Here is a 20,568-nt window from a genome sequence, read left to right as displayed (position 1 = left end):
ATTTACATCCGGTATAACTCCCAATGCAATCCCTCCCGCCCCCCGCAATGATAGGCCCCAGTGTGTGATGTTCCCCTTCCCGAGTCCAAGTGATCTCACTGTTCAGTTCCCACCTATGAGTGAGAACACGCGGTGTTTGGTTTTCTGTTCTTGTGATAGTTTGCTAAGAATGATGGTTTCCAGCTGCATCCATGTCCCTACAAAGGACACAAACTCATCCTTTTTTATGGCTGCATAGTATTCCATGGTGTATATGTGCCACATTTTCTTAATCCAATCTGACTGGCCATCAGAGAAATGCAAATCAAAACCACAATGAGATACCATCTCACACCAGTTAGAATGGCGATCATTAAAAAGTCAGGAAACAACAGGTGCTGGAGAGGATGTGGAGAAATAGGAACACTTTTACACTGTTGGTGGGATTGTAAACTAGTTCAACCATTATGGAAAACAGTATGGCGATTCCTCAAGGATCTAGAACTAGATGTACCATATGACTCAGCCATCCCATTACTGGGTATATACCCAAAGGATTATAAATTATGCTGCTATAAAGACACATGCACACGTATGTTTATTGCAGCACTATTCACAATAGCAAAGACTTAGACTGTAGATTCTTAAAGCATAACATGTCTTTGAAATCTTCAGTGTGTAACACATATTGGTCAGTCAAAAATTGTTCTGCTTTGTCTTTAAATATCTTACCTTGTATGCATTTAATCTGCAAGCAACCACAATTTATAAAAAATGAAGAAAATTCTTAAATAGAACCACTGTTATTTTGTTTTAAAATGAAAAGCAAATCATCTGTCTAAATGCTCTTCTCCATGTCCCCCTCAACTTCAGAGATTTTAATGCCAAGTCACGGAATGCTGACATTTGAGTTTTCCTTAATGAAGAACACTCTCATTCTCAAAATCAGGCAGAGTTGTGTTTTTAGTAACTGAGACAGAAGATATAACTGGTAATTTTAGGTTATTCAGACAAATTCTAGACTGGGATGAGCTGCAAGTTCAAAGTTCCCCTTTTGACCTCTTGACAAGTTTGCAGAAGGTAAGATACATAGGGATCATCTTCTGAGACTAACCACATGTGACGGTTTTGAGCTGGAAGCACATTTTTAAAATTTTATTTATTTATTTTATGGGCTTAAAAAAAGAAGTGCAATGTAAGAGGCCCTCAGTTGATCCCAACTACATTGGAAGGTAGAAAGGAGAGTTAAGGTACTGTAGTGCACTAAATACAACGTTTAAAAAAGACAAAAGATAGATACCTGCTTTGTAAAGGATGGATTTTAGGAGACTTGGGCAGCTTAGAAGCCTCAATTCCAAGAAGCTGGACAGCACCATTATCAGATGCTATGGCTAAATAGTGAGAGCCTTGGCAGAATGTGAGCGTCTTGATTCGACCTCCAATTCGGCTGTATGTAAGAATAGATCTGAATGAAAGAAAAATAAAATTCATTTATGAAACAATGTCACTGCTAATGTTAAATATCCACATGGCTATTAGCAAGCAAAATTATTACTGTGAGGTCCACTTAATCTCCCTGATCTCAGGACAAAAACAAGAATTTCCTCTCAAAAGAACTGTTACAAAAATCACCTTTTCTTCTGATATTTTCAAATGGCCATCTGCACACACTTCTCCCTCCTATCATAGACTATCCCTCTTTCTCCTTTTTTTTTTTTTTTTTTTTTTTGAAGACAGTGTCTCACTCTGTTGCCCAGGCTGGAGTATAGTGGCCAGTGGTGCAATCACAGCGTACTGCAGCCTCGACCTCCTAGGCTCAAGTGATCCTCCCACCTCAGCTACCCTGGCAGCTGGGACTACAGGTGTGCATCACTATGCCTGGTTAATTTTTTGTAGAGACGGGGTTTCGCCATGTTGCCCAGGCTGGTTTTGAACTATTTTCTAATGAGAACTCCCACACTTGTGGTCCTGATCGTAACTCCTACAACTCTTGAAATATCTTAAACCCTCACTCTTACACCCTTCAGTTATTCCATCACACAGCTTGGCACAGAAGGAAAAGCACTGGCTTTGGAATCAAGGACTTCCACTACCAACTACTTACATGATGTTGATCAAGCTACTTAATCAGTTGTATGCCTCAGTTTATCCTTGACCTATTTCCCTAACTGGACCACAGGGAAAATCAGGTAATATGTAAACCATAAAACATTCATAAATGCAAAATTATAATATTTAGTCTCTCCCACACATATGCTGATCTCTCAAGCTGTGTTTTCTACTCTTTCTTTAAATTCACTGCCAAACTTCTTGCATATATCATCTACACAGGGGACTTCCATTATCACCAACTCCCTCCTCCATTACCCTCTACACAGACTGCAACTTTACACTTCTAAGGGGCCATACCTCTAAAAAGTCAAAAGCCCCTAAACACTGAACACATTCATCTATCTTGTGTAATTTATTTCACTTTATTATAAAAGTTAATGCATATTAAATGCACTAAAATACAGAATTGTAAAAACATTTATAACAATACCACCCAGAAACACTATTAATATTTTGTTACATATCCTTCAAAAGGTTTTCTATACATATTTACACTTTTTAAAACAAAAAAAATCTGTAGTATTTCATATATTTTATCAATCATCTCTTTCTCGTTGTTGTTTTTTTGTTTTTGTTTGTTTTTCTGAGATGGAGTCTCGTTCAGTCGCCCAGGCTAGAGTGCAGTGGCACGATCTTGGCTCACTGCAAGCTCCACCTCCCGGGTTCATGCCATTCTCCTGATTCAGCCTCCGGAGTAGCTGGGACTACAGGTGCCCGCCACCAAGCCCAGCTAATTCTTTTGTATTTTCAGTAGAGACGGGGTTTCACTGTGTTAGCCAGGATGATCCTGATCTCCTGACCTCATGATCTGCCCACCTCGGCCTCCCAAAGTGCTGGGATTACAGGCATGTGCCACCGTGCCCGGCCTAGTTGTTTTTCTTAATAACAGCTTTGCTGAAATGATTTTCAAATACCATAAAGTGCATTTTAAAGTGCACAATTCAATGATTTTTAGTATATTAACAGATTTCTGCAAAGATCACCTCTAATTCCAGGCCATTTTCATTAATTATAAGAAATCAAAAAATAAACTGTCCTCATACCCATTAGCATTCATTCCCTATTTCCCCCTCTCCCTAGCCTCTGGTAACAACTAATCAACTTTATTTTCTATGAACTTCCCTGTTCTGGACATTTCATATAAATGTAGTCATACATTGTGGTCTTTTATATTAAGCTTCTTTCACATAACATAATGTCAAAGTTTATGGTGTGGTATGTAATACCTCATTCCTTTTTAGGCTGAATATTATTCCATTGTACAGCTACATCACATTTTGCTCATCCATTCATCTGCTGATAAACATATAGGTCATTTCCACCTTTTGGCTACTATGAATAATGCTGCTATAAACATTTGTGTATAAGTCTTTGTGTGGACAAATGTCTCAAACACAATGCCTACAGGGGCCCAATCAGTACTGTAGATGAGTAAAGACAGCCAGTGACAAGCAATGGCAGAGATGGGGGTGCCAGTGTGCTTGGTCTCTCACACACACTTAGGCTTTCTCTCCCCATCTCTTTTAATATTGACATATCACCAAATTTACCCTTTTAAAGGGCTTTATAAATAAAGTCACCACATTTTACAACTATCACCATTATCTAATTCCAGAACATCTTCAGCATACCCAAAGGAAACCCTGTATCCATTAGCTGTCTCTTCCCAATGCTCCCTTCCCCCAGCACCTGGCAATTCCTAATCTACTTTGTGTCTCTATGGATTTACCTATCTGAATACTTAATATAAGTGAAATCATACAATATGTGGCCTTTGGATCTGACTACTTACACTTAGCATACTGTTTTCAAGGTTTATTCACATTACAGCATGTAGCAGTACTTCGTTCCGTTTTATGGCTAGTTTTCCATTGTGTAGATATACCACATTTTATTTATCTATTCATCACATGATAGAAATTGTGATTTCCATTTTTTGACTATTATGAATAACACTGCTATGAACATTTGTGTACAGATTTTTGTGTGAACATATGTTTTCAGCTGTCTTGGGTATATAGCTAGGAATGGAATCATAGGGTCATATGGTAGCTCTGTCTACCATTTTGAAAGGCTACCAAACTGTTTTCCAAAGTTACTGCACTATTTTTACATTCTCACTAGCAATGTATAAAGCTTTCAATTTCTCCACATCCTAACACTTGTTACTGCCTTTTTTACTATAGCCATTGTAGCGGGTGTGAAGTAGTATCTCACTGTGGTTTTGATTTACATTTCTCTAGTGACTAAGGAGCGTCTTTTCATGTGCTTCATTGGTCCTATTTGGAGAAACATCTATTCACATCATTTGCTTTTTAATTGGGTCATTTGTCTTTTAATTGTTGAGTTGTAAGGTTCGTTATACATTTTAAATAATAGATATTTATCAGATATATGATTTATAAGTTATTTCTTCCATTCTGTGGGTTGTCTTTTCACTTTCTTGATAGAGTCCTTTGAAGCACAAAGGTTTATAACATTGATGAAGTCCCATTTGTCTATTTTTTCCTTTGTCACTTGTGTTTTTCATGTAATTTCTCAGAAATCCTTACCGAATCCATGGTCATGAAGATATACATGTCTACGTTTTCTTCTAAAAGTTTTATGGTTTTAGTTCTTACATTTAGTCTATGATCCACTTTGAGTAAGTCTACTGAGATTCATCTTTTTGCATGTGGAAATCCTGTAATCCCAGCACTGTTTGTTCAAAAGGTCATTCTTTTCCCCATTGAATTATCCTGACACCTCTGTCAAAAAAAAATGACCATCAATGTATTTCTGCATGTCAGTTCTATTCCATGAATATATGACACAGACATACACATAGACATGATCTATATGTCTATCCTTATGCCAGTACTCCACTGTCTTGATTTACTGTAGCTTTGTAGCAAGTTTTGAAATACAGAAGTGTGAGTCCTTCAATTTGGTTCTTTTCTTTCAAGATTGTTTTGGCTATTCTGAGTCTCTTATCATTCTTTACGGATTTTAGGATTAGATCATTGATTTCAGGAAAAGAAAAAGGCAGCTAGAAATTCCAAAGAGATGGCATTGCATCTGTACATTGAGAGGTCTGCCATCTTAATGATATTAAGTATTCCATTGCATGAACATGGGGTTTCTTTCCATTCGAGTCTTCTTTAATTTCAATGATCTTTAGTATTTTTCAGTATACAAATCTTATACTTTCTTGTGTAAAATTTATTCCCAAGTATTTTGTTCATTTTGATACTACTGTAAATAGATGGTTTCTTAAATTCATGTTTGGACTATTCATTGCTATCATATAGAAATGCAAGTGATTTTTATATATTCATCTTGTATTCTGCAACTTTGTTGAACTTAGTTCTAGTAAGTTTTTAAAACAATCATTGTTTAGTTATTGCTAATTCTCATGCTAGCTGCTAACAGAAAATTTTACTTTCTCCTTTCCAATTTGTATGCCTTCAATTTCTTTTTCTTACCCAAATATCCTGGCTAGAACCTCCAGTACAGTATTCAAATGAAGTGGCAAAAGTGGACATTCTTGTCTAACTCTTAGGGGGAAAGCTTTCAATCTTTTACCATTAAGTACAATGTTAGCCATAGGGTTTTTTGTGTAGATGGCCTTTATTCATTCTTTTCTATTACTAATTGGTTTGTTGAGTTGGTTTTAATCATAAAACGATATTTGACTTTGTCGAATACTTTCTGAGAGTTTGTGAGATGATCGTTTGGTCTTTACCCTTTATTCTATATTATACCATATTATACCATATTAATGGTACATTAATTGATTTTCATATGTTGAACCAACCTTATATTCCTAAGATAAATTGTACTGGGTCATGATATTATTTTTACATGTTGGATTCAGTTTACTATTATTTCCTGGCAGATTTTTACACCTATATTAATTATTGATATTGGTCTATAGCTTTCTTGTGAACTGTTTACCTGGCTGTGGTATCAGATTGACATCTGCCTCAAAGGATGAGTTAAGAAGTGTCCCCTCATTTATTTTTTGGAAGACTTTTTGAAGGATGGATATTACATTAGTTCCCTCTTATCCACAGCATTTTTTTTTTTTGTTTTTAGACAGAGTCTCACTTTGTCACCCAAGCTGGAGTGCAGGGGCGCAATCTCAGCTCAGTGCAACCCCCACCTCCTGGGTTCACTTTCCCTGGTTTCAGTTATCTGTGGTCAACCGCAGTCAGAAAATATTAAATGGAAACTCCAGAATAAACAATTCATAAGTTTTGAATTGTGCACCATTCTGAGTAGTATGATAAAATCTCACACTGTCCTGTTCCCTCCTGCCCAGGACTTTAATCATTCCTTTATCCAGCTGAATACACTACCTGCTCGTTGGTCAGTTAGTCACTTAGTAGCTGTCCCAGTTATTAGATTGATAATCACAAGAAGGGTGAGTACAGAATAGTAAGACATTTTGAGAGATAGAGACTCTATTCACATAACTTTTATTAAAATATATTGTTGTAACTCTTCTATTAGTGTTGTTGATCTCTTACTGTGCCTAATTTATAAATTAAACTTTATCATAGATATGTACATATAACAAAAAACACAGTATACATAAGGTTTGGTACTATCCGAGGTTTGGGGCATTCACTAGGGGTCTTGGATCGTCTCTTCCGCACATAAGGGAGAACTACTGTAATTCTTTAAACCTCTGGTAGAATACACCATGAAGCTATCTCAGCCTGGGCTTTGTGGGAGGTTTTTTGATTACTAATTTCTTTATTATTATAGGTCTATACAGAGTTTATATTTCTTCTTTAGTCATTTTCAGCACCTTGTGTCTTTCTAGGAATTCGTCCATTTCACCTAGGTTATCTAATTTGTTGGCATACAATTGTTTATGGTATTTCCTTCATAGTACTCTTTTTTTATTTCTGTCAAGTCAGTAGTAATGTGTCCCCTTCAATTCCTGTTTTTAGTAACTTGAGTCCTCTCTTTTTATTGATCACTATAGTAAAGGTGTGCCAATTTTGTTGATCTTTACAAACAACCAATTTCTACCTTTGCTGATTTTTTTTGTTTTTCTACTCTCTATTTCATTTATTTCCTCTTTAGTCTTTATCATTCCTTTCTACTTGTTTTAAGTTTGCTCTTTTTCTAGTTTCTTAAGGTTAGGGTTAAATTACTAACTTGGGATCTTTCTTCTTTTTTAATATGAATGTTTACAGTGATAAATTTCCCCTTTAGTACTCCTCTAGATGCATTATCCAAGTTTTAGTATGCTGTTCCCATTTTCATTCATCTCAAGGTATTTTCTAATTTCCTTTTGAAATGCTGGGTATTTAGCCATATGTTGTTTAATCTCCATGTATTTGAGAATTTCCCAACTTCCTTTCTGTTACTGATACCTAGTTTCATTCCAATTTAGTTAGCAAACATACTTTATATGCTTTCAATCCTTTTAAATTTATTGAGGTTTGTTTTGTGACCTAATATATGGTTAAATATAGAAAAGATTACATGTACACTTAAGGAAGATTTATATTCTGCTGTTCCTGAGTGGAGTATTCTACTGATACCTGTTAAATCTGGTTGGTTTGTAGTGTTGCTCACATTTTCTATTTCTTTGCTGATCTTATGTTTAGTTGTTCTATCCATCTTGAAAACAAGCTACTAAAGGCTCCCACTATTATAACGGAATTATGTATTTTTCCCTTCAATTCTATTGGTTTTTGCTTAGTGTTTTTGGGGCTGTGCTAAGTATGTTTGTAATTGTTATGTCTTGATGATAAACTGATTCTTTTACCATTATAAAATCTCCTTCGCTGTCTCTAGGAGAAATTTGTGCCTTAAAGTTTATGTTCTATCTGACATTGGCCACTCCAGCATTTTTTTTTTTTTTTTTTTAGACAGAGTCTCATTTTGTCACCCAAGCTGGAGTGCAGGGGTGCAATCTCAGCTCAGTGCAACCCCCACCTCCCGGGTTCAAGCAATTTTCCTACTTCAGCCTCCCGAGTAGCTGGGACTACAGGTGCATGCCACCATGCCTGACAAAATTTTTTTTTATTTTTAGTAGAGTCATGGTTTCGCCATGTTGACTAAGCTAGTCTCGAACTCTGATCTCAGGTGATCCACCGCCTTAGCCTCCCAAAGTGCTGGGATTACAGGCATGAGCCACCGTACCTGGCCTAGCTCTTTCTTAGGTACTATTTGCATGGTTTATCTTCTCATTTCTTTTACTTTCAGCCTATTTATGTCTTTAAATCTAAAGTGTGTCTATCATATACAGCATATAGTTGGATCATGTTTTTCACCCTTTCTACCAACTCTGCCTTCTGATTACATTTATAAGTTGTGGTTGCTCTGAGAATACAATGAACATCTTAAAATAATCAAATACATACCAACTTAATTTCAGTAATACATAAAAACTTTGCTCTGAGTCTTCCCTCCTCCCTCATACATATAACTACTGTCATACAAATTACATATCTACATGTTATAAGCCCACTGACAGTCTTATAATTATCTCTTTATGCAGTCATCTTTCAAAATCAGATAGCAGGTAAAAAGAGTTACAAATAAAAATAATTTGTACTTTTGTATTTACTTATGTTATCTTTACTAGTGCTCTTCATTTCTTTATACGGATTGAAGTCACTGTATCATATTCTTTCACTTCAGCATAAAGGACTCCCTTTAGTATTTCTTTTAGGGCAAATCTACTGGCAATAGAGTCCCTGTTTTTATTTATCTTGAAATGTCTTAATTTCTCCTTGGTTTCTGAAGGACAATTTTACTGCCACAGAATTACTGGTCGATAGTCTTTTCCTTTCAACACTCTGACTTCTGGCCTCTATCATTTCTGACTTAAAAATCAACTGTTAATTTTATAGAAGATCCCCTGTATGTGATGAATCACTTTTCTCTCTCTGCTTTCAAAATTCTGTCTTTGTCTTCCAACAGTGTATGATGTGTCCAGGTATGGCTTGCTTGATTTTGTCCTATTTAGAGTTCATTGAATTCTCGGCTCTGCAGATTAATGTTTTCCATCAAACACGAAAAGTTCTCAGGCATTATTTCTTCAAATATTCTTTCTGTCCCCTTTTCCATCTCCTCTCCTTCTGGAACTTTTATTATGCATGTGTGAGAATGCTTGATAGTACACCACAGGTATCTGAGGCGCTACTCATTTTTCTTCATTCTTTTCTTTTTTGTACCTCTGACTGGATAATATCAATCATCTTCAAATTCTCTAATTTTTTGCTCTTATCAGTGGAAATCTGCTATTGAAGCTCTCTAGCAAATTTTTTCAGTTATTATACTTTTCAGTTCCAGAATTTCTATTTTATGATTTCTACCTCTTTATTGATATTGTCTATTTGGTTAGACAATGTTCTCATATTTTCCTTTAATTATTTAGACATGGTTTCTTTTAATTCTTTGCACATATTTTTAATAGCTGATTTAAAATCTGTGTCTAGTAAGGTTTTTTCCTATGTATAAGCCATCCTTACTTGCTTCTTTGCCTAACTTGTAATCTTTTGTTCAAAACTGTGCATTCAAAATCAATATAATGTGTCAACGTTGGAAATAAGATTCCAAAGCTGTTGCTATTTGTTTAGTGACTTGCTTGGACTAATTCTATAAAGTCTGTATTCTTTGTCATATGTGGCCACTGAAGTCTCTGTTCAGTTAGGTAAGTGGTCACCTAATAACTGGCAGGTATTTCCTTCAATGCCTTGAACAAATAAGTGTTCCAGCCTTTTACTGAGGGTTTTGTTTATGTTGTGGCACACCTTCAACACTCCATCAGGCATTTTACATCTCTGCTTTAGTCTTCAGTTCTTGCTTGCACAGAGTCTCAAAGCCAGCCAGACATGAGAATTTGGTCTTTTCAGTTCCTTCCTGGGTATGTGCACAACTCTACACATACATGTGGTTTTATAAGGACCCAGGGATAGATCAAAACTTTTCAAAGGCCCACATGGACATCTCATTACCCAGTTCTTCCTTTTAAGCTTTCTGTCAGCCTCTTGATGCCACCTCAAGATGACTGCTTTGTTAAATAAATGGTGATGATTATTTTCAACAAGTACCCTGTGAGTAGGAGTTTTCTCAAAGAACAAGGTATGAGCCAAGTCAAATAAAGGCGGGTCCTGAAAATGGAACTTTACAGCCAGCTGGCGCAGAGGTCAAATAGTGACAATTCTCTGGAGATGGGCTTTTGGGGAGCTCCGATGCCATTATGACCCCTCCACTGGCTACTAAGGGGCTAGTTTTCATGGCTACCATAGTTATGAGGCTGTTTTCCAGACTATCACAGAGCTGGTAAAGGAGGATGAGATTACAGTAAGTTAAAGACGACATGGCTCACTGTTCTTATGGAGAGTCAAGTGTTTTTCCTGAATCCACTTTAGATTGCTGCAAGGCGTTAGCTGATTTCCAAAGTTCTCAGAAAACTGACTTTGCCAGTCTTTGTCAGTATTCTCACTGCTTTATGGAGGAACAGATTTACTATGCCATTCCAAAATAGAAACCCCTTATGCTCTTCTTAAACCTAATTTTAAAAAACACAATTATCAATTGTCTTTCATTGATAATGGCTGCTGAAATTTTAGTGTGCTCCTAATTTTTTGCTATTATAAAGAAAGTCAATCTGAACAGTCTTGAAACTAAATCTGAGTTGATTCTTAGTTATTTCCTTAGGATATGTACATCATAAAGGCTTGGATACATATATTGTAAAAAAACACCTCCAGGGAAGAGGCTTCAATTGCATTCCACCAGAGGGCACTGTATGAGAGTGCACCAATGGCATTATGAGGTTTTCATGCTAGTAGGAGTTTTTGTCTCCTTTGAGAGAGGCCTACATATTCCTTTCATAAGTTTTCTCTTTCATTGTAGTTTATAATATTAACTTAAATGGTTTCTTCTCTTTCCCTTTCTTGCCCCTCTCTTCCTGTTCCAAAAATTCAATTTCCTAAGATTCAAACATCAGGCCTTTGTTGCCCTTCATAATCCCTTTACTTTATAGTCACTCAAAAACTTTGACTTTCAATACTACTGAGAGACAAGACTAGCTGGACTTCCTAGGCTGACTAAGAATCCCTAAGCCTAGCTGGGAAGGTGACCGCATCCGCCTTTAAACTCGGTAAAGAAATAGCCAATCATCTATTGCCCGAGAGCACAGCAGGAGGGACAAGGATCAGGATATAAACCCAGGCATTCAAGCCAGCAAGGGCAACCCCCTTTGGGTCCCCTCCCCTTATATGGGAGCTCTGTTTTCACTCTATTTCACTGTATTAAATCTTGCAACTGCACTCTTCTGGTCCGTGTTTTCTTATGGCTCAAGCTAAGCTTTCACTCGCCCTCCACTACTGCTGTTTGCCGCTGTCGCAGACCCGCCGCTGACTTCCATCCCTCCGGATCTTGCAGGGTGTCCGCTGTGCTCCCGATCCAGCAAGGCGCCCACTGCCACTCCTGATAGGGCTACAGGCTTGCCACTGTTCCTGCACAGCTAAGTGCCTGGGTTCGTCCTAATCGAGCTGAACACTAGTCACTGGGTTCCATGGTTTTCTTCCGTGACCCACTGCTTCTAATAGAGCTATAACACTCACCGCATGGCCCAAGATTCCATTCCCTGGAATCTGTGAGGCCAAGAACCCCAGGTCAGAGAACACGAGGCTTGCCACCATCTTGCAAGTGGCCCGCCACCATCTTGGGAGCTCTGGGAGCAAGGACCCCCTGGTAACACTACCAGTGACTCCAAAATATGTAACCCTAACACTGACAACTTTCTTTTTTACCACTCATATTGTTTTAAGTTTTCACTGTGATAGAACTACACTTATTTTACTACCACCCTAATTTCAACAAATACCAAATGCATCCATCTCCCCTAAAATTGAGAAGCTGAATGAGCCAGAAATAAGGTAGCACAAGAAGAAAACACAGAAAATGTCATTTAAAATACTATAAATAAGTTGAAAAATCTGTGCAAAAGTTTAGAAAAACAGCAATTTTTCAAGAACTAGTCCCAAAGGGACAAACTGAAAGTTTAACTCAAATAAGAAAAAAGAAAATGGCAGAGCCAAGATCTAAGTAGCGTAAATCACCAATCATAATTCAGTAAGAAAATCAGGACTGGGAACTGAATGGTCTGCCAACATCACTCCTGGGGGAAACTCCTCTTAGTCAGAATGTACTAGCAACATTTCCTAAGAAAACACATTAGTTTTGCTGTTCTTTCCCTGCCACCAGCTGTTCCCCACTTGGCTCTAGCAATAAGAATTGCTTCCTTCTCCCCCACTAGTCAATAAAGGGATGTGATAAGGGCGACACACTGCATTTTCTTACACTCTTTCCCAATCCAAGGCCCATGGCTGCCCACAAACAAGAGAGGTGTTACAGCAAAGCAAAAGAGTAACTGCATTCAGAGGAGATCCAGTCTCCTAATCATACAGACTTCCCAAATTCTATTAAGTCAGCTAAATTACCAAAATGTGGGGGATATTATTAACTGAAATGGGATACCGAAATAACACTGTCTAAAGCATGACGCTGAGATACAGAAAGTATGACTGTAATAAAAATCACTTGAGAACTAACAAGCAGGGTTTTTGCAATTTACCATCCTAATAAAGGGGACAATGAATCCAACTGATAATAACAAAGAACCATTTGGAAAACAATTATCAGAAGAGGTACTTAAAATGCCAATTAAAATGCTAAGAATGGGCTGGGTGCAGTAGCTCACATCTGTAATCTCAGCACTTTGGGAGGCTGAGGCCAGCAGATCACTTGAGATCAAGAGTTCAAGACCAACCTGGTCAACAATGGCAAAACCCTTCTCTGCTAAAAATTCAAAAATTAGCCAGGTGTGGTGGCACACGCCTGTAGTCCTAGCTACTTGTGAGGCTGAGGCAGGAGAATCACTGGAACCCAGGAGGCAGAGGTTACAGTGAGCCAGGGTCATGCCACTGTACTCCAGTCTGGGAAACAGAGTGAGACTGTCTCAAAAAAAAAAGAAAAAAAAAAAACCTAAGAATGGTTAGGAAAAAATCAAAAGAATGGTAGTAGCAGGGGAAGAAAAGAGCAGGGATTTAAAAGAAAGGGATAGGAGGGAATATCCTGGTACGATGGTCAAATTTTCTATCTTAAGAAGGATTCAGGATGCAGAGGTTTTATTTGTCAGAACTCATGGAATGGTTCACTTAAGATCTGTGTACTTCATAGCATACAAATTTTATATCAAGAAGAAAAAAGAGCTATAAATTAACTGGGTGTGGTGGCATGCGCCTGTAGTCCTAGTTACCTGAGAGGCTGAGGCGAAACGATTATTTGAAACCCAGGAGTTCAACGTTACAGTGAGCTATGATCAGGCCACTGCACTCTAGCCTGGGCAAAAGAGACCCTGAATCTAAGAAGCAAAATAAAAATTTTAAAGAATAGATTGATGGGAGGTGGATAAATGAATAGTTACAAAACACAGCAAATATAGTAAAATCATTACAAATCTAGGTGGCAAGTACATAGATGTTCACTGTTAAACACTTTCAACTTTGCTTGTATATTTGAAAAGTTTATAGTAAAATGCTGACAAAAAAATGTCTACATGGACCTAGGATTCTTTACTTCTTTTTAAATTATCTACTGACCAATACAACACAAAGACAGAATGAGGAAAAATACAATAATTAAGCATGGTGTAAAAATATAGAGCTAATCAGCACAAAATCTTATCAGGTTGGTAAGTAAAGAGTAAACTTTTAAATTATTTTAGTTATCAAAGATATTTTGTTGTTTGATGATTTTGTGGTTAATTATGGTCAATGAACTTACAAGAAAAGTACCAGAGATTCCCCACATCTTTTTACATAGATGAGATTCAATTCTGATTTCTAGTAGCTTTCTTTTCAGACCAAACTAGGCAAAGGACAATTAAGAATATGGTAGAACCGGCGGGGCGTGGTGGCCCACGCCTGTAATCCCAGCACTTTGGGAGGCCGAGGCGGGTGGATCACGAGGTCAGGAGATCAAGACCATCCTGGCTAATATGGTGAAACCCCGTCTCTACTAAAAATACAAAAAAATTGGCCCGGCGTGGTGGCAGGGCAGGAGAATGGCGTGAAGCCGGGAGGCGGAGCTTGCAGTGAGCCCAGATAGTGCCACTGCACTCCAGCCTGGGTGACAGAGCAAGACTCCATCTCAAAAAAAAAAAAAAAAAAGAATATGGTAGAACCAATACAGAGAAAGAAATAAACAGAAGAGAGGATAAACTGCAAATCAGATAGGGACATACTTATAAAGTTGTACAAATCTAAAATAATTATCATAATCACATTTATTAAAATCACATCATGCATATTTAAAGTCTTAGGGATTGGAAGTCATAAATTATATCCTTCTTGTCCACAGGAGTGTGGCAATGGTACACTAGTTGTTTTCCTTATACAGTTAGCCATTCTATAATTTTTTTACTTTTCTCATGATCATATTCCATCTAATCCATTCAGCAAATCTTGTTATATCCAGGATCCGATCGTTTCCCACCACCTCATACTGCTAGCAAGCCACCAGCTCTTGTCTGATTATTAAAAGTCTCCTAACTGCTTCTGCCCTGCTCCTCTTCAGTCTATTCTCAACATAATAGCCAGAGTAATTCTGTTGACAACTAACTCAGATCATCTCTCCCCTACTCGGAAGTCTTCAAAGGCTCCCCACCTCACTCAGAGTCAAAGTCAAAGTCCTTTACAACAGCCTACAAGGCCATATCTAATTGACTCCTCTTACTCCTCCATCTTGCTCACTCTGCTCCAGCCACAAAGACCTTTCTGCTATTCCTCAACCATGCCAAACATGTTTCTTCTTCAGGGCCTTTGAAATGACTATTTCCTCTGCCTGGAATGTTTTTCCACAAGATAACCACATGGCTTTCTCTCACTTTTTTCAAGTCCTTCCTCAAATGTCACTTTCCCTGTGAGGCATTCTCTGGTTAATTTATTTAAATTCTACCCTACCCCACCTCTATTGCATTTCCTATCTTCCTTTCCAGATGTATTTTTTACCACAATTATTTTTAACCATCTAACATATTAGCTGTTTTACTTATACTTTCATTGTCTCTCACTTTCCAGTAGAAGGTAAGCTCCACTACAGAAGGATTTTTGTCTATTTATCGTTGCTATATGCCTGCTATCCCACACCGTGGTTGTTATAGAGTAAACACTCAATAAACATTTGTTGATTTGAATTAATGAACTGATTAATTCCTGAGCATATGGTACCTGGTAGTGGTGGTCTTCCCCTCCATCTTTTGACTGTTCCAGATTTTCACTGTGCCATCATTTGAACATGTTGCAAAAAGTGAGTGTTCATCAGAGACCCTAATTCGATTCACAGCAGATTTATGCTCATGAAGATGGGCAACTAATAGCCCTTTAGGACGCCATCCTAAGGAAAAGCAAAGGAGCGTATCATAAACTGTGGTTTACAAATACAATCTCCCCATCATCCCCCGTTATAATAACCAACAACCAGCTTGCAAACAATCATAATAACTAAAATATTTGGAAGTACCAATAGTTGCCAATAAAGAGTGGTCTATTGGACCATGACAGATATTATTTACTGAGACATCAACTTAGCAATTAAGTGTTGCTTAAATAGCTTCAGAAAGACAGCCCCTGGGGCCCTTCTCCAGTATCTGACAAGGCACCACAGTTAACTGAAAATGAAGGCACAGGGGTACCTGCTACCTCTGAAATCCCTGACTACTGACTCAGTAGATGGGGTAATGACTAGTCTAGAGAAACTGTGCACTAGGAGGCCCAGTTCCACTATACATAAAAGTGAGACCTTGAGCTACTTATTTAAACTCTATGACCTTTAATTTCCTAAATGTAAAATGAGGGACATATTACTTAACCCAAAGGGTGACTGTATGAACAAATGAGATATATACAAGAATCTAATATTATCCATAGCCCATAGTAAACCTCCAAATATTGGCTGATTCTCTTTTTACTTGAAATCATTTATTCTACGGTATAAACACATTAGTATAAATGGTATTATAAATTACAGCCTCAGAATGTTCATGGACTTTCCAGTACTTTGACATCTATAAACTATGTTTTCTTATGTATATTCTTTTTTTGAGTATGATTAATTTCCTCTAATAAATTATACATTCCCTGGGGCCGGAAACCATGTCTTATCCATTCATGGTTCATTCACGGCACCTAACATAGGTACCTGCACATAACTGTCTTCAGTGTTTGATAGCTTCTTTTGTATTAAGTATAATAGTTCATTATATTTAATACCATAAGATTTTAAAATAAAACAGAAAGCTATGCTAAAGAGCATACTGTACTGGGAATCACTACTGTGGCAACCTAAGTGATGATAATGTCATTTTAGAAATGATTTCTTTTCACCAAGAAACAAAAATGAAACTGATACCACTGCCAAACCGAGCTTACTCTAAAATGAAAAACAAAACGTTCCCCTTAGATCTCTGGCTCACATGTGTGGGAACAGTAGCTAAATGTGATTTTTAAGAATATGCTGGATTTGAAAGTGATCAAAAACACTTTGTCATGAAGTCTAATAATCTACCAGGCTAGGCTGCACATTTCCCTCTGGCGAAAATCAATTTCACACAGCTACTCAAGTGCAGAAAGAAAAAAATCAAGAGTCCAACAGTCACTGCACATTTCTTGAACTACAAAATTTGACATCTTTTCTGTGATTTATTAAATAAAATGTATTACTCTACTAAGTATAATATGCCACTTACAAAGCCAGATTCTATCATAAAATACAGCAGTCTGTGCTCAACTTTTCAGTTTTTAAAGTAGCACTGGTATATAATATTGATTCATATCACAAAAAGTTTCAACATTAAAAAATTCTAAAATATTTATTTTAATAAGAAAATTTATGCAACTAACGATGCTACTTGCCACTTAACAGTATCGTCTAAATCTTTTTTTTTTTTTTTTTTTTTTTTTTTTTGAGGCGGAGTTTCGCTCTGTCGCCCAGGCTGGAGTGCAGTGGCCGGATCTCAACTCACTGCAAGCTCCGCCTCCCGGGTTCACGCCATTCTCCTGCCTCAGCCTCCCGAGTAGCTGGGACTACAGGCGCCCGCCACCTCGCCCGGCTAGATTTTTGTATTTTTTAGTAGAGACGGGGTTTCACCGGGTTAGCCAGGATGGTCTTGATCTCCTGACCTCGTGATCCGCCCGTCTCGGCCTCCCAAAGTGCTGGGATTACAGGCTTGAGCCACCGCGCCCGGCCTCTTCTAAATCTTTAAATCATTGACCTTTGCCAGCATTTTCCCCAAGTCCACATCAGTAGCGCATGGGAATTCACATGATTTGTAAATATCTATATATAAGCACACTATGCATCTTCTCAATTTCAATTTTTGTCATTAAAATGTAGAGACAGAAACTCAAAAAATATTTTTAAACCTACAAATCTAGTGTCAAAGACTAGCTCTGCTACATTACACTAGGCAAGTCTACTAAGATAGCTGAGTCAGATTTTCATTTGAAGTATCTCTAAATTGCTTTTAAGTCTTAACAATACAGAACTGCTTCCTCATAATTTTAATGTTGATCATCGTTAAGGCATAGGGTTAGAGGTGATGTTGTTTTCTTTTTTAATTATTTATTTATTTACATTTTTTTTTTTTTTTTTTTGAGACGGAGTCTTGCTCTGTCGCCCAGGCTGGAATGCAGTGGCATAATCTCAGTTCACTGCAACTTCTACCTCCCAGGTTCAAGCAATTCGCCTGCCTTAGCCTCCTGAGTAGCTGGGATCACAGGCGTGTGCCACCACACCTGGCTAATTTTTGTATTTTTAGTAGCGATGGGGTGACACCATGTTAACCAGGCTGGTCTTGAACTCCTGACCTCAAGTGATCCGTCCACTTCAGCCTCCCAAAGTGCTGGGATTACAGGCGTGAGCCACCACACCCAGCCTATTTTCTTTTCAAAAGTACTCGTCATTTTCTAAATTTTCTTTTTCTTAATATTAATCAAAGTATGTTAAACCTTCCAGAAATTAAAAGCAGGAATTTGGTCAAAGAAGCCAGACATTCAAATGAGAAAGTGGCAAGACATTAAACAGGTAAAACCTAGTACTGTAAGTGGGGAAAATGAAGCACAGATAGGCTAAATTACTATGTGATTGGCCTAAATATGACTTTGCCAGCTGCCCCCACAACTAAAAAGATCCAACTCAACAAATAATGACACGATTTCTTACTCACTGCTTCTTCCTCTGGGTTTCCCAAATGACATTTTTGTTCTTACCTCTTTTGTCTGGTAGTTAAGTATTCATTTCCTCTATTAGATTCTAGCCTTAAGCACCTAGACTAGACTATAACTACCTATCAATGGAACTTTTACCAGGTGGTGGTGGTTTACTCTCCCATTCAGCATTTTCCATCATCTGCTTAGCTATTCTCTCAGCATTGCACTGCTCCCGCTTTTGCTGGATGAGTTGCTGAAGTTCAGTTTTACAAGTTGTAATCCGAATCTGATAGGTGGATGGTAAAATTGTACTACTTAAAACCGGTATTACTGGTTTTTTATTTTGGACAGTTGTCACTTCTGGAACCTACAAAACAAACAGAATTCTAACTATTTACGTCATAAGCAAAGTATATTTGAAGATAAAAGCGTACCCATGTTTTTATCTATAAATTTTAACAGCTTTTTGTCCTCATTAATGTACCAATTTTAAAATTCATTTAAATACAATTATATTTTTTCAATGAAAACCCAGTTAAAATGAAATTTAACCACAAATGCTACATTTCCATTCTTTATATAAATCCTACATTTTATATATAAAAAAACTGATCAGCACGAAAATAACATTAAACAAAAATTATCATTAAGTGAAAAGAAGAAATAGAATTTCAATTTAATTAATCTGGTTCAATTAATATTTTTTATTTAAGATATGATTGACTAGGAAAGAGCTGCCTTAAATTACAAACTTATTTCAAATACAGATGCTCTTTGACTTACAATGGCATTACATCCCAATAAGCCTATCATAAGTTGAAAATATCATTAAGTCGAAAATGCATTTAATACACCCAACTACTGAACATCACAGCTTAGCACAGCCTACCTTAAACATGCTCAGAACCCTTATATTAGCCAACAGTTGGTCGAATTATCTAACACAAAGCCTATTTTATAATAAAGTGCTGAATATCTCATGTAACTTACTGAAATCTGTACTGAACACAAAAAATGGGATGGCTATATGGGTACCGGAGTACAGTTTCTAATGAATGAATATCATTTTCACACTATACAAACTCAAAAAATCCTAAGTCTAACCATTGTTGTCAGGAAAGATCTGTACATCAAAAGCATCATGACATTTTTCACACATAGGAAATTTGGGACTTCTTCCCAGAAGTATTTTTGCTATTTTATAGATATAGCTATGCTATACTGGAGGAGGAATAAAAAAGATTTAAATGGTTCACTGCAGCATAATTATAATCACAGTTCATAATAGTGTCTTCAACCCACAATTTCAGATCACTTTATTGGCAAGTACTCTAAAATGAGACCTTTTTAGTACTTTCAATAACTAGATTTCCTCCTCACTACAAAATCAAAGATAAACCTGTGTTAGAAAGGAATATGTCCTCCCTAAAAGAAAAGTCACCACATTGATTTTTCTACTACAGTACACAGCCTTTAAACATCCAAAATAGCAGAACGGGGTTCAAAGACATTAGAAGGACTACTGACTGGGTGACAGTACCTGTGGAGAAGTTGACAAAGGGACACAAATGCCAGCAGAGGACTCGGAACGAGGCGGTTTCCCAGTCTGAATCATCTCCTGATCACTCCCTTTAGGTAGGGCCTGTGGCATGTTTGGTGGGTCCAGCGACCCAAACATGCTTTTCCATTCTTCATTTACGTTTGAGTCTTGTTTTACATGTTTTCTGGCTATGAAAATATATTCGGAATAGTCAGTCTGAAGGTAGCCTTTAAAACCATTATGTGCTTTTATTGTCTTTGGAGGGGACAGGAGAGGGGGTAGGGACAGCACTACACTTCATATCTTATTTGTTCCTTAAGATTTCTAATTTATTCATATTCATATATCAACTCATTAACTCTCATTTCATTTCTAGGGCAGATGGAACAGATGTGCTCCCAATGATTTTAATAATAAGACCTAATTACTTCCTAGTTTCCCAAGGCCAGCTCAATTTCAAGTAACCACTATTATCTAAAGTAGTGAATAGTAAGAAATGGCATCTGTTTTAATTTGCATTTATTAAATTATTTACCTTTTCATATATATACATTCTATTATATCAGTTGTCTGTTCATATCCCTCAATCTTTCTTTTTTTGGCTTGCTTTCTTATTAATTTGTATGTTTTATATATTTTGGATCTAAACCATTAAAACAAGTTACAAATACTTTTTCTCGAATTTGGCAATTAGAAGTTTATTTTGAA

The 20,568-nt window shown here is 37.1% G+C and overlaps 1 protein-coding gene across 1 annotated transcript in view; it reads right to left on the bottom strand.

Annotated features, from left to right (window-relative positions):
- Positions 1-20,568, bottom strand: part of PIK3R4 (phosphoinositide-3-kinase regulatory subunit 4) — a 73,928-nt gene that overhangs the window by 11,015 nt on the left and 42,345 nt on the right. The window contains exons 11-14 of the mRNA XM_008009161.3: positions 19,861-20,048; positions 18,477-18,687; positions 15,342-15,507; positions 1,280-1,444 (exon numbers count right to left, since the gene is read on the bottom strand). Coding sequence (XP_008007352.2) covers positions 1,280-1,444; positions 15,342-15,507; positions 18,477-18,687; positions 19,861-20,048 — 730 coding nt within the window. The remainder of the gene's footprint in view (positions 1-1,279; positions 1,445-15,341; positions 15,508-18,476; positions 18,688-19,860; positions 20,049-20,568) is intronic.

The sequence above is a fragment of the Chlorocebus sabaeus genome, chromosome 15 (assembly GCF_047675955.1).
Source record: "Chlorocebus sabaeus isolate Y175 chromosome 15, mChlSab1.0.hap1, whole genome shotgun sequence".
Classification (NCBI taxonomy): domain Eukaryota; kingdom Metazoa; phylum Chordata; class Mammalia; order Primates; family Cercopithecidae; genus Chlorocebus; species Chlorocebus sabaeus.
The sequence above is the reverse complement of the archived record's forward strand: the minus strand, read 5'-3'. Positions and strand labels throughout refer to the sequence as shown.